This window comes from Protomyctophum parallelum, assembly GCF_964188405.1.
Source record: "Protomyctophum parallelum genome assembly, chromosome: 11".
Classification (NCBI taxonomy): Eukaryota; Metazoa; Chordata; class Actinopteri; order Myctophiformes; family Myctophidae; genus Protomyctophum; species Protomyctophum parallelum.
The window spans coordinates 24,465,735-24,479,523 of record NC_139707.1 but is presented as its reverse complement, the minus strand read 5'-3'; the positions used below and the strand labels follow the sequence as shown (position 1 = coordinate 24,479,523).

General features: G+C 45.0%; 1 protein-coding gene across 1 annotated transcript in view; it reads right to left on the bottom strand.

Annotated features, from left to right (window-relative positions):
• Positions 1 to 13,789, bottom strand: part of LOC310866935 (partitioning defective 3 homolog B-like) — a gene marked incomplete at its 3' end in the record, with an annotated part of 224,820 nt that overhangs the window by 75,945 nt on the left and 135,086 nt on the right. Inside the window, exon 14 of the mRNA XM_083776730.1 lies at positions 160 to 354. Coding sequence (XP_083632856.1) covers positions 160 to 354 — 195 coding nt within the window. The remainder of the gene's footprint in view (positions 1 to 159; positions 355 to 13,789) is intronic.

The window sequence follows — 13,789 nt, the reverse complement described above, 5'->3', positions numbered from 1 at the left end:
GATCAATGTGAGTTGCATAATATGGATTACGCATACGATGGTACCGTTATGACCTAATTATGGCATAAGAGCTGGAATTAAGATGTGCTTAATAGGGGCCTCTGTCTGCTACAGAATCCAAAACGACTCCAATCATTTGCGGCGACATGAGAACGTCACCTTATGGGCCGCTCCCCCGTGGATGATGGACTTGATGAAGATGCCCAGGTCCTCCCCCGTCTCCCTGGACTTGTTGCCCTTGAGGCTGATGCCCAGGCCGGCCGAGCCGCTGTCGTTGAGCGCCACCTCGAACATCAGCTGCTCCTTCCCGTCCTCCGACAGGACGCTCGGCGCTCGCGGCGTCAACTCCTCCTTCTGAGAGAGAGAGAGAGAGAGAGAGAGAGAGAGAGGGGCAGTGTGGTCAGTGGTGAGCGAGGTGAAAGGTTTCTCTCGCTCAGATTCGTAGTCGAGTTTACGTGCTGGAGTAAAAAAATAATATTAAAATAGTGAAAGTACAAATTAAGCACATTCTTTTGTTGCCTTTCCGAAATCACATCATAGGCAATAGAGTCTAATTATAAATGTCCCATCACAGCCAAAGTCTATAATGTATTGTGAGCTTGTAGATAACTATTTTTAGGTTTGAAAGAGTGTGTTTAGTGCAAATGTAGGTCCATGCATGGGACCTACATATATATATATATATATATCACACCCACGTGAAGTGAGGGGCGCTAATATATTAAAGTCTAACTCATGTTGCTATGATTAGGTGATGTAATGATGATTTAAAACAAACGGTGACAAAACAAACATTAATTTCTCTTTATTGTTAATGGCATTTCATGTTTGTGTTAGGGACAATATGAAGAAAATGTTCTCTTCATTTAATGGCGTTTTTTAAACAAACTAAACAAAAACTAAAAACAAACATTAAACCTGTATATAGGAGGGGCTAGCACCCCTCAAAAATAATGAGAATAATAATCAGTACTGCAGTACTGGCAGCAATGGATAGAAAGGAGAAATAGAAGGGGGGGGGGGGGGTTGAGAGAGGAGGAGAGAGAGAAGACAGAGAGAGAGAGGCAGACGAGGAAGATTATTAGGACCGCAGATGTGTAGAAGGGCTGAGCATAAAGTCATCTTTGGCAGTAGATGAGTTAACTCATCTACTGCCAAATATGACTTTAACAACTTTTATTTTTTTTGACTCAGTTTGAGATCACTGATCGCCACGGTCCGTTCCCCCTCGTCCACTGCCATGGTAACTGAAATGTGAAACCCTTTTATCTGGGATTATTTTCTCAGATTTAGGTGTTTGACCTAAACGGCAATGTGTCACGGCTCAAGCACTAGAGGAAAAGGTTCGGCTCGAAACGTTACCATTTAAGAACTAAAGATGTATCTAGCAGAAGAAAATGGTGTGCGGACTCTTTATTATTCTTGAACTATCACTGTTTTTTAACTGGCACCCAGCCAATAAGGGCCTTTCTCTGCCCCACCCCTCTCCCATTGTTTATATTGTGTTTAGGATCCAAGATGGCCACAGCACCAGGAGAGGGTTGGGGCGAAGGTGAGAAGGCGGGGTCGACATATGCCCTTACTAGGCTGTATTCAAGACACTGACACCTGACTTGTGTCTGAACACAGGTTTGATGGATGTGTACTGCCCCCCTCTCCCCCATCAAACAAAATGTTTGGTCAAACCATTATAAGCTTCCATTGGAAATGCATTGGAGCAGCCAGTTAAACACAGACACAAGACAGGTGTCTTTTATGTGTTAACGCAGCCCAGTAAGGGCATATGTCGACCCCGCCCGCTCACCTCCGCTACACCCCCTCCTGGTGATGTGGCCATCTTGGATCCTAAACACAATATAAACCATGGGAGAGGGGTGGGACCGAGAAAGGCCCTGGCTGTTTTTACAGCCTCTCCTGCCACAGGAAGAGGAAAGACACGCGGTTCAGGGCGGTCGAAACACTTGAATGAAAATCTAAAAGTATACGCCTTTACATTTGACAAAGTGCCGAGACCTTCTTGGCAGGATAATTCTTCCGCAAGCAAAAGGTCTTCGAGTGGCGTCAGCTTGGAGGTGGTGCGCTACCACTGACCACCATGCAACTCCATCATCTAAGACCCTAGTCTATGCTATACCACTGACCATGCAACTCCATCATCTAAGACCCTCCTATACCACTGACCATGCAACTCCATCATCTAAGACCCTCCTATACCACTGACCATGCAACTCCATCATCTAAGACCCTCCTATACCACTGACCATGCAACTCCATCATCTAAGACCCTCCTATACCACTGACCATGCAACTCCATCATCTAAGACCCTCCTATACCACTGACCATGCAACTCCATCATCTAAGACCCTCCTATACCACTGACCATGCAACTCCATCATCTAAGACCCTCCTATACCACTGACCATGCAACTCCATCATCTAAGACCCTCCTATACCACTGACCATGCAACTCCATCATCTAAGACCCTCCTATACCACTGACCATGCAACTCCATCATCTAAGACCCTCCGCTCCCTTTGCTTTGTACTGCTCATAATATATGTTCCCATCGCTGTCTTTTCCCACTGCACTAGCGCTAAAATGAGCTGCACCAATTTTTTGATAGGTAATTGGCAGATATACAGAAGAAAAACCCTGAAAGAGGCAGATGGAGAGAGAGGGAGAGCGAGAGAGAGAGAAGTAAATGGGTGGGGGGAGATGAAAGTGAAAGGGGACAACAAGAGGCTCAGTCAGGGAGGGAAAAAAGGGGTGTGTTGTATGAGCGGAAATGTCTGTTAAAGCTGGAAAGATAACAATAACCACCGTCTCGTCACCAAGGATATGAGTTTGTTGAGAGTGGGAGAGCTAATCAATTATTAGAAAGAGTGTATTTGAAGACAAAATAGCTCAGAGGGAGAGGTGGACTAACGGCAGGATTTATACACATTCAAAATATAATAATCAACAACATAACCTCCGCTGGCATCATTACTTTGTGGACTAGTTGATATTTTATTGCTAGAAGTGAGGCATTGTGGGTTGTAATTGCAGAGACGGATCACAGTTCATCTTCTTGCAGTACTTGATATTCCATTATTTCTCGAATAAATGTCCTTTTGCCATACTGTAGCTTTATCTTTACGATAGCATGTCTAAATCTCTGTGAATCTTGGTATGAGTCCAAGTCCGTATCACAATTGGTCCATCAGCGTGTATTCAGAGTGTGTGTGTGTGTGTGTGTGTGTGTGTGTGTGAACACATAGTAGAAATTATATATAATGTGTGAAAAGAAAGTCTAAGCCTGTCTGTGAATTTCTGCCAGTGTTTATGTGCATGTGCGCTGTGTGTGCGTGCGTGCGTGTGCGTGCGTGGGTCAGCAGTGTCAGGTTTAGACAGTGTTTGTCTGTGGGGATTGCAGGTTTAACAGCTTTAAGCCGACATAAAGTCCTCTACTCTGCAGAAAAACCCTGCAGAGAAAACTTGGTCCCTCGCTCGCCCGACTGTCCAGCCCTGATAGGAAGCACTGTGACCTTGGAAACTGCTCACAAATATCGGTGGAAAATCCGTCTGTATTTTTCCACTCAGATTTACCTTCGGTCTGTTCAAGTAATAATTCCCAGGACTCTTCAACACAAAACTCCATATATGGGCATCGATCCACTTAGCGCTTCCATGTATGGAACCGACTGACATGTTTGAGGCTGACGTCATGCTGACAGCATAAGCTGGTCAAGCGCAGTCACAGAACTGGACAACTTTCTTTTGAACATAACATGTTTTTCCTGTGACCCAAACTAGTGAAAACAGCACATCTACTGAAATAATGATAATTAAAAAAAAAGTAGGAAACAGATAATTAAGGGACGAAAAACAATTGGTTCCCGGCCCAGTGTTTGGGAACCGCACCTCGTGCTATAGATGCATTTGATGTCGACACCCACACATGGTTCAAGCCGAGGATTTATGGGACTGTCGCTGAGACTGTGTCTTGGGGAAGGTCACGTTTATTTTTTAGATTAGATTAGATTAAATGTATTGTCACTGTACAGAGTATACAAATACTTAGACAATGAAATGAAGGGTGTACAAAGAGTGCACTGAGCCGCTGCAACCGAGTGCGCCGCCACTAGTTTCTTCCTTGCAGAAAATAAATAAACTAGAAAAAGTGCCCTTCCGGGCACAGGTCTCCACCAGGTTATCCACAGATCCGTGCAGTTAGAGGTAAAAACACTTTTTGGCCAGTTATAGCGCCACCTTGAGGCTGAGTTGAAATTGTTCATGTGGCATTTCGTCCTCGGCCTAGTGGGAATGTGGGTGCACAATTTCACGGAAATCACGCGATGTGTTCATGATTTGCAGCATTTTGTTTGAAACTGAGCACTCCTGTGAACTTTGGAAGCCAATCTTAACCAATCAGGATGGAGTCTGATAAATCTGAAAGACCTGTTTCGTTGAATGGCTCTAGAGAGACTGTGTACCAATTTGCGTGATGTTTGGACAAAATCTGTAGGTGTACTGTGCAAAAACTTGTTTTGCACAAAGCGGCCTCCTGGTGGCGCTATAACAGGCCGTTGTGGAAAGTTTGGGGCAGAGGTTCATGGTTGGCATCCAGGGAGTGTGTGTGCAAAATATGGCATCGACCGGGTTAACGGACTGTGCAAAAACTTGTTTTGCACAAAGCGGCCTCCTGGTGGCGCTATAACAGGCCGTTGTGGAAAGTTTGGGGCAGAGGTTCATGGTTGGCATCCAGGGAGTGTGTGTGCAAAATATGGCATCGACCGGGTTAACGGTGGCCGAGATTAGCTGTTCACGGACACACACACGGACGGACGGACGGACGGACGGACACACAAACGGACGGACGGAGTGCAAAACATACTCTCCCCACATGCCTTCGGCCTGGTGGAGACAATAAATGGGAGGATGGGGAGGCAGGGTTGGGGTGTGGGGGTGTTGACAGAGAGGGAGAGGGGGGGTGGGGGGCATACGAGTAGCAAGTAGAGGATTCAGCCAACTGACTGGGGACCACTACTACAACCCCATCAGAGTGTCTGACACAGAGACCTATCAAGGGATGAACACACCTTCTGTACAGCTTCTTCCAAAAGGACGCGACTGCCATTCAGCCTTTACCTACAATGGAGAGCCATTCGGTGGCTTTAAATCTCGTCGGAAGCAAAACCTCATTCAGTCCAGAGACCTTCTCCTGGAAGGGGGTTAGGCCCGTCAAGGATGCCCGCTGGCTGCTGTTGCATTGTGGGAGATCGTATCATCCTCTTTGGAGGAAAAAGTTGGCGGGGTCTGTTTATCTCTGAGTTGAGGCCTAGTCTGAAGACATGACGTAAGCTAGCAGTTATTCAGTACGGTCTGGAGTAGTCTGAACTCCCACACAGTATCAGGTGAGGTGGGAACTGGCAGCCATGAATAAAGAATAAATCACACTTGTGCGAAGTGAGGGGACCTTATCGTCATACATCACATTCCGTGCACAGCCGATCAAATCGTCACTATGGGGTACACACAGACACACAAAGCTGGGTATAGGAGGGTCTAAAAAAATCACACTTGTGTGAAGTGAGGTGCGCCCACTGTATTTATAAATGACGTCTTACGTTGTCATTTAGTGCACTAAACAAACATTAAAGTCCATAGACCTGGCTGGCAAACAATTTACGTCATAAGTGCTCTAAACAAACATTAAAAAGTCCATAGACTTATCTGCCATATGACAGGAATCTTCAAAAATGGAATCGGATCTCGTTGCACTAAAGGAAACGACTTTAGTGTTCTGTTCGCTGGCCAAGACAATAACATCTAACTGGAGCACACGGAGTAGTTGAGACGAATAACCATATAAGTCCATACTAATTATCCATAATGTACACATCATGGAGAAGGAAGGGGTTAGGGGAGACAGACCTTTTCGGGGAGGGGCAGAATATAGTTCTCAACTGCTATAGTAACAATGAATGTGGTTTGAGGTGATGTTAATCTTCATGCATCAGTACAACTGCTATAGTAACAATGAATGTGGTTTGAGGTGATGTTGGTCTTCATGCATCAGAAGGCCTACAGTACACATCACCGTGCTTGTCAAAGTGTGTGCACATACATACTGTACATACCGTTGTGACACACCAGAATGGTGTCCGCAGTCCGCAGACACACATGCAGTATATACGGAGGACACTGCATGCACATGCACACATCTTTTAAAAATGGACTTTGTAATTTGGTGGAAATGTTCCCATTGTTTCCACCTCATTGCTATGAAAGGTGGCCGTGTGTGTGTGCACGCGCGCGCACGCGCACACACATGCGCGCATCCGAGTCTGTGTGCATATAGAAGGCATTCATGTCAAGGATATACTCTCCCTCTATCAACTCCATCCAATAATAGAAAAAAAAGCACTTTGAATAGATGAACAGCCTTACGCTGCTCGTTTAACACCGAAATGGGTTGCCACGGCGATGGATCAACAGAAAAGACAAGCTATTAAAATGACATATCAGTGTCGGTCTGTGTGTGTCTGTGTGTGTGTGTGTGTGTGTGTGTGTGTGTGTGTGTGTGTGTGTGTGTGTGTGTGTGTGTGTTTGTGTGCGGGCGCACGCACGCGTGTGCGTGAGAGAGAGGAGACAAAGAGAATGAGAAAAGGAATACATCGCATTAAAATGTGCCGGGGCAATGAACTATGGGAAGCCATCTCCTGGGCCAATCAGAATGTGGAAAAGGTTGAAGGGAGGGCCGATTAATTCGATTAACACCCTGAACGCCCCGGGGTTATTTAATCCATTAAATCATAGCGCCCAGCGATTTATAGCAGCGGAGCACATTTAGCGACGGACCGGATGCTAGATGTAGCCAAAAGACAACAACGAGAGGTATGATTAGTTCTAACGCGACTAGCGACGGGACCGCGATGGGCCATCACATAATCTTTTCTTAGAATTGGACAGAATGATTTAGATCAAGATTTATTAACGTTTTAAGATTTTCGATCTCGTCGGCTAAAATGGGGAACATTTTGATGACGTCCCACCGGAAAATAACATTGAATGTTGCGCAACAGACGCTCCCAGCCTGTGGAGCGATGCGATCGGTTTTGATATCAATAATCTCTGTCCTTTTGATCAATCACCGTCCTGAGCGCTGGGCGTTACTAATTGATAGGGCGGAGAACTCCGTCCTTGCCGCTCAGGGTGTTAATGGACCGCACATACGTACACACGCGCACACACACACACACACACACACACACGAGTACAAACAAAATGAAAACTGTCAAAATTATTGCAATCCAGTGATCCTAACCCGTCCTTAACTCACCCTTTAGTTTAGAGAGAGTGAATGTCTGTGTGTGTGTGTGTGCATGTGTGTGTTTGTTTATACCGGCAAACTTTCCTGTCACACACACACACACACACACACACACACACATGCGCAAAGATTGATGAACAAAATTGCACTTAATTATAAATCATTAAAACCAATAAGTGTATACAGTCATATGACACAGCGAAGACTTGGTCTTTTATATTTAAACCTGGTCTACAATGAGTCACAATATTTGTGTGAATATTTGCGTGTGACGTGTGTGCACGTGTGCGAGAAAGGAAACCTGTTCTCAGCAACACTGTCCTTGACTGGGAGCTGCTCACAGATGTCTCTTCCATCCGGCCAAGCAGAGGGACTGTTTGTGTGTGTGAAATGTGCGTGCGTGCGTGCATACGTGCGTGGAAACCCCCTTAGTGTTTCAATTATCATCCAAGGACTCAATACACAAGGCCAAACAACTATAGCCACTGTGGGTTAATGCAGCAGCATGTATGATGGTGTGTGCATGCATGACCAAGTGCGCACACACGCACACACACACACTCCCAGGGCCAAAGCCTCACATTATGGGCAATGCGTATGACTTATGAAAATAACTGCCCTATAACTGACCATTCTGCATGAGTTGAGGGACCCGCATCCACGGGCATGGTTTTACACTCTCCCATCACACACACACACACACACTGGCACTGCAGAGCACTAATGGTCAGCACAACCACTGTAGTGGGAGAGCACTAGAGACCACAGACCACAAACTCAGGCAGACTGAATGAGATTTACAGTCCCACAGACGAAGAGAGGAAAAGAGACGGTAGAGACAGATACAAAGAGAGAGAGAGAGAGAGAGAGAGAGAGAGAGAGAGAGAGAGAGAGAGAGAGAGAGAGAGAGAGAGAGAGAGAGAGAGAGAGAGAGAGAGAGAGACATACTGTAGACATAGAGTCAGAGTGAGAAACTAAGAAAAAGAGTGAGACAGAGAGAGGAGAGATAGAGAGAGAGACTAAGAGACAGAGAGAGAGAAAGAAAGAGGTGCAAACCACAGTGGTCATTAGTGTAGTCGTAACGAGCATGGATGACAGCATGTGAGTTCAGTACAGCCATCATGGGAATGGCTGCAGAGTGCAGGAAGAAAGACGTGGAGAATGGAGGGATGGATGGGGTCGGGTTCCAGTGGATGTGTACCAACGTGTAGTGGTGGAAAAAAAAAACTACTCAATTGTTTTACATAAGTAAAAGTATCAAAACTGCAATAGAGAAGTACTCCGTTACAAGTAAACGTACAAAGGTATTGGCATCAAAATGTACTTAAAAGTACCAAAAGTAGAAAGTAGTCATTATACAAAATGTCCCAAGTTTTCAAAGGTACACATATCTTTTGAAAATAGCAGATCTACAAGCTCACAATGCAGCATGACACATTGTGAGCTTGTAGATTGGCTATTTTAAAATGGCCGCAACGTATATAAGACCGGTGACGTCAGACGCCGGTTTGACAGCTGTCAGAGAGCGATAGCGGTTTGCTGTCTGGCTGACAGAAACCCAAACTAACTTGTAAGTTACGAAATCTTGTGAAAGCCTACTACCACAAGAATATAAAATGCCACCTAAGAAGAATGCCGTTCAAAAGTCACTGGAGGATGACATTGAGGATATTAAAAACTCACTCAACTACGTGACGGCTGAGCTGAGCACCCTGGTAAAGCAACAAGCTACGCTACAGGAACTGGTGAATGAAGTAAAATCATTGAAAAACACCATCAAAGAGAAGGACAAAAAAATAAATGCTTTGGAGAACAGAATACATGATGTGGAACAATACACGAGAATGGAGGACGTGATCATAAGTGGTCTGAAAGTGAAGCCAAGAAACTACGCCGCAGCCGCGGCTGCAGGCAGAAGCGATGGTGAAGAAGCAACGGTTGAACACCAACAATCACTTGAAACTCAAGTAATCCAATTTTTCGAGGAGAAGGAAATCACTATCGATCCGGGCGACCTTGTGGCTTGCCACACTCTCCCGAGGAAGAATCAGGATGGGCAACCCACCGATCCCAACATCATCATCCGCTTCTGGAACCGAAAAAAGAAAACCGAACTACTGAAACAATGGAAGAAGCTGCTTGGATCCGACGTCTTCATGAATGAACACCTAACCAAAAAGAACGCGGAGATCGCCAGGGCTGCCCGTTGGCTGAAGAAAGGAAAGAAAATCAACTCAACGTGGACCAGGAACTGCAGAGTGATGATAAAGCTAAACGGGGACACACCAGAAACGGCCAAGGTTCTCACGGTAAGAGACATCAATGAACTTGAGTCCTACAAATGAACGGCAATCGGCCTTCTTGTGGCGTTAATCATTCCCTAAACTTTATGGAACATTATTTTTTCTACTTTTTTCTGCTTAATGTGAAAACTAACACTGAGAACCCCCCTGCTGGTTGAAGGATTTATTTTTTTCCCTTCTACATTTCTTTACTTCTCAATCTGCAACAACTCTTATTAAATATCTACCTCTAAGTACTTGGAATCTCACTCATGACAGACCCTGAAGAGATTTGTATGTAATCTAAATCTGACACTATACTCTGCTTAGTGTATTCTGAATATTTCTCAAACAAGGGTAGGCGCAATAAGCCTCGGCTTCAGCCTTCACCTTTTCGGTACCACTAGTAACACTAGTGGAAATTCATGTATGTACTGTACGTCTGTATGTACTCCTTTTATTGACCGAAATAAAATCTATCTATCTATCTAATAAAAGGCTGAAGTGGTTAATGTATGTTTTGTAATAATAATCAGTAACTGTTAGTGTGAACTAATGTTTTCAAATAAATGTAGTGGAGTAAAAGTACATTATTTGGTGGAGTAGAAGTAAAAGTAATTGTAAATTAGAAATAGTCAAGGTAGGTACAGAATAGATACCTCTTAATTGTACTGATGTACAGTACTTGAGAAAATGTAATGTACTTACAGTAGTTACATTCCACCACTGGGGGGACAGATAAGACAGTGACTGTGGGTATTATGCCAGTGCTCAGCGGGTATAGACTGTGACACACTACTGACAAAGGTTAGAGGTTCAATCCCCAATGGGGGCTAGCGGTCGTACTAAAACCTGCGTATGTACGCCTGTGTGTGCCTCGCGGGGCTTGTTGTGATGCACTCTTGATGCTGCGCCTCATGAATGGAACCATTCTAATCCTTCTGCATTCCACTTTAACCACATTACCACCATCGTCCCTGTTCTGGGGCAAAACAATTCCATGAAAATAGCCGCTCTGCAAGCTCAACATGTTGGGACCTTGTAGATCGGCTATTTCCGGCGAAGACATTAACTTGTTGAGGAAATACCAGGGCGAGGTCCCGTGCACGCATCTGCCTGGGTGACAGCAGACTGCTGCACGCACCCGCCTGGGTGACAGCAGACTGCTGGGCGAGGTCACGTGCACGCATCCGCCTGGGTGACGGCAGACTGCTGGGCGAGCACTGGTGCTTTGGCATGGGGGTAAGATCTTAATTTTCGGGCCTGTTGATAATATCTGTTTTCGCCGGCTGCCGGGCACGGCTGCACTAATAACTTTGGGGCAGGCCCGTCTAGAGTTTAAATGGACAAGTGTCAGGTATCAGTGAAAAGGAAGGATAAACATATGGAATGTCAGAACAGGTAAGATCCATATATGGAGATCTAAGCGTTTGAGGTCAGATGTAGAGTTGCTGGCCAATATTGATGACATCAGGGATCTCCATATGGGCTTAATATTCATGACATCAGGGATCTCCATCACGTCACGTGATGTCACGTGCTCCATCCCTGATGATGTCACTTGATGTCACGTGCCCGACCAACACACTGACGGGAAATGCACGATTCCATAGTTAACTATGACCTTTGGTCGCAATAATACTAATTTGGTTCATATTAACCCAAATAGCCATGGTGCCAGCCTTTTTTTCCCATATTTACTTACTTCTCAAGTAGTCACAGAATATGCATCTTCATAACGATCGCACCCCGGACCATTGATCATGAGAGAGCCATTTGCTGTATGTTTGAGAAAACATATCTTCTTGTAAATCCGTCCACGTGTTCAAAAGATGATACAGGAAGGGAAATATGAGCGTTCCAAAAAAATCTCTAACTAGGAACTTGGAAGTGCGGGAGGAGATATTTGTGACCATGTGGTTTCCCTGTCCCTCGCTCCACTGGAGTTGAACACTGGATCGTAGCTTAGTGCCATCTGGTGTAAAACACAAGTATAATAAAAAAACACATCAAATCACATCATTGGCACTGAGCGCCTTTGAAAAAGAACACACAGAAAAAAAGACACAGGTGCAAACACGTCCTTACGGGCGCCGAGTGCCTTTGAAGTGTTGAAGGGGGGGGAAAAGAGCATACCTAGTATATAAAGCCCTGGGGGCCTCCGGTCAGTGAAGTATACAGGGTTCAAGGGGTTAAAATACCATAATGGTGGTCTATCACGTTTTGCCCGTTGACTGACTCATGGTATATACAGCATTCTTTCCTGCCGACAACGCATTTTCCAAAACCTGCCATGTTATTTGAGTTGCAATGGTTATATGTATGTGATATTATATGTATGTGATCTACAGTACAGCAATACATTGCACGAAGACCCGCACCAAAAATGCACAACACCAGAGTTGTGCTGAGCACTTCTTCAAATCTGACTTGGATTAAAGTTAAGCCAGTCTGTTGTTTTGTCTGTCAGGCCAGCTTGTTCCCTTGTGTCTTCTTTACACTGGCCTGTCAATGTGTGTATGAAACCTGGCCTCCACATTATGAACCTGTAACTCTTTTGTATATATAGACAGACAATTTCAACTTGCTGTTGACAATGGCAATGGTTTCCACTCTTCCTGTTCGCGCACGTGTGTGTGTGTGTGTGTGTGTGTGTGTGTGTGTGTGTGTGTGTGTGTGTGTGTGTGTTGCTCCAGCTGGGACAGCTTTAAGGCACAGCAGTGCCTACAGAGATGATAAACCCTCAGTAAACACTAGAGAGAGATGATAGAGAGACACAGAGAGAGAGAGAGAGAGAGAGAGAGAGAGAGAGAGAGAGAGAGAGAGAGAGAGAGTGAGAGAGAGAGAGAGAGAGAGAGAGAGGCAGAGAGAGAGAGAGAGAGAGAGAGAGAGAGAGAGAGAGAGAGAGAGAGAGAGAGAGAGAGAGAGAGAGAGAGAGAGAGAGAGAGAGAGAGAGAGAGAGAGAGAAAGAGAGAGAGAAAGAGAGAGAGAGAGAGAGAGAGAGAGAGAGAGAGAGAGAGAGAGAGAGAGAGAGAGAGAGAGAGGAATGATACCCTTCTCTCTCGCTCTCCACTGGGATGATGGCAGCTCCTGCAGCGAAACCAAGCTGCCAAGGAGAGACAGAGGGGGAGTGTGTGTGTGTGTGTGTGTGTGTTGTGTATAGACAAGTCTCTGGGGTTTTAACAGATGGGGATCTACTGTAGTGATACTGTGAGGTCACATTGGTGATGGTATCATTGAGAACAAGAACGAGCGAGTGCACAAACCTGTGCGCGCACACACACACACACACACACACACACACACACAGTAAGTGCCTGACACAGTGATGGATGGGGGATAATTGGAAAGTGAAGAAACTGTTCAATAAAGTTGTTTTGTTTTGAATGCGTTTTGTCACCAGCTGCCCACTGCTGATTGATTTAACCTAACTTAACGTGTGTGTGTGTGTGTGTGTGTGTTTGTGTGTGGGCGCCTGCATGTGTGTGTGTGTGTGTGTGTGTGTGTGGGCGCGTGCATGTGTGTGTGGGTGCGTGCATGTGTGTGCGTGTGTGTGCAGGCGTGTGCATGTGTGTAAGGAGCATCTGGCACTAAAGGGAAAGTTTCCTGTAGAGAACATGAAACAAAACATATAAAAATAAGAAGGATCACAGGCTAGCAGCTCCTGGCATATGGAAGCCCACAGTAGGAAGCTGCAGTTACAGCGTCAAAATCAAACATTAGCACTATAGCCACAGGAAGGCTTCATCCTCCATGTTCCTTCATGTCACAGCAATATATCGATTTTATAATCAATATCGTGATATGAGACTAGGATATCGCCAGCTGTTTCATATTCGTTGCTGTCGGGAGGAAACCACCCAACTGATTGTTTCTTTTTGGCATAAATCAGTGCTATTGAACACCCTTTACGTGTTGGTTAAAAATATTGAACCAATGGAAAATATTAAAAAGTGCTTTGGACAAAACCTCTCAACTCTCAACTAATTGACAATATATAAACAAGTCACAACACCAACTTTGATGAGGAAGTATTGCTTTGTTTTCCAAATATATGTTTCTCTTAATTTCCTGATAAAAGTTTTTTCATTTTCAGAAAGAAATAACATTTTGGAGTTAGGTAGTTTCTCCTCGGTACCACCGTGATAAGGCATTAGGGGCTGCGTGCACAGAGAATGCCCTTTTGAGTT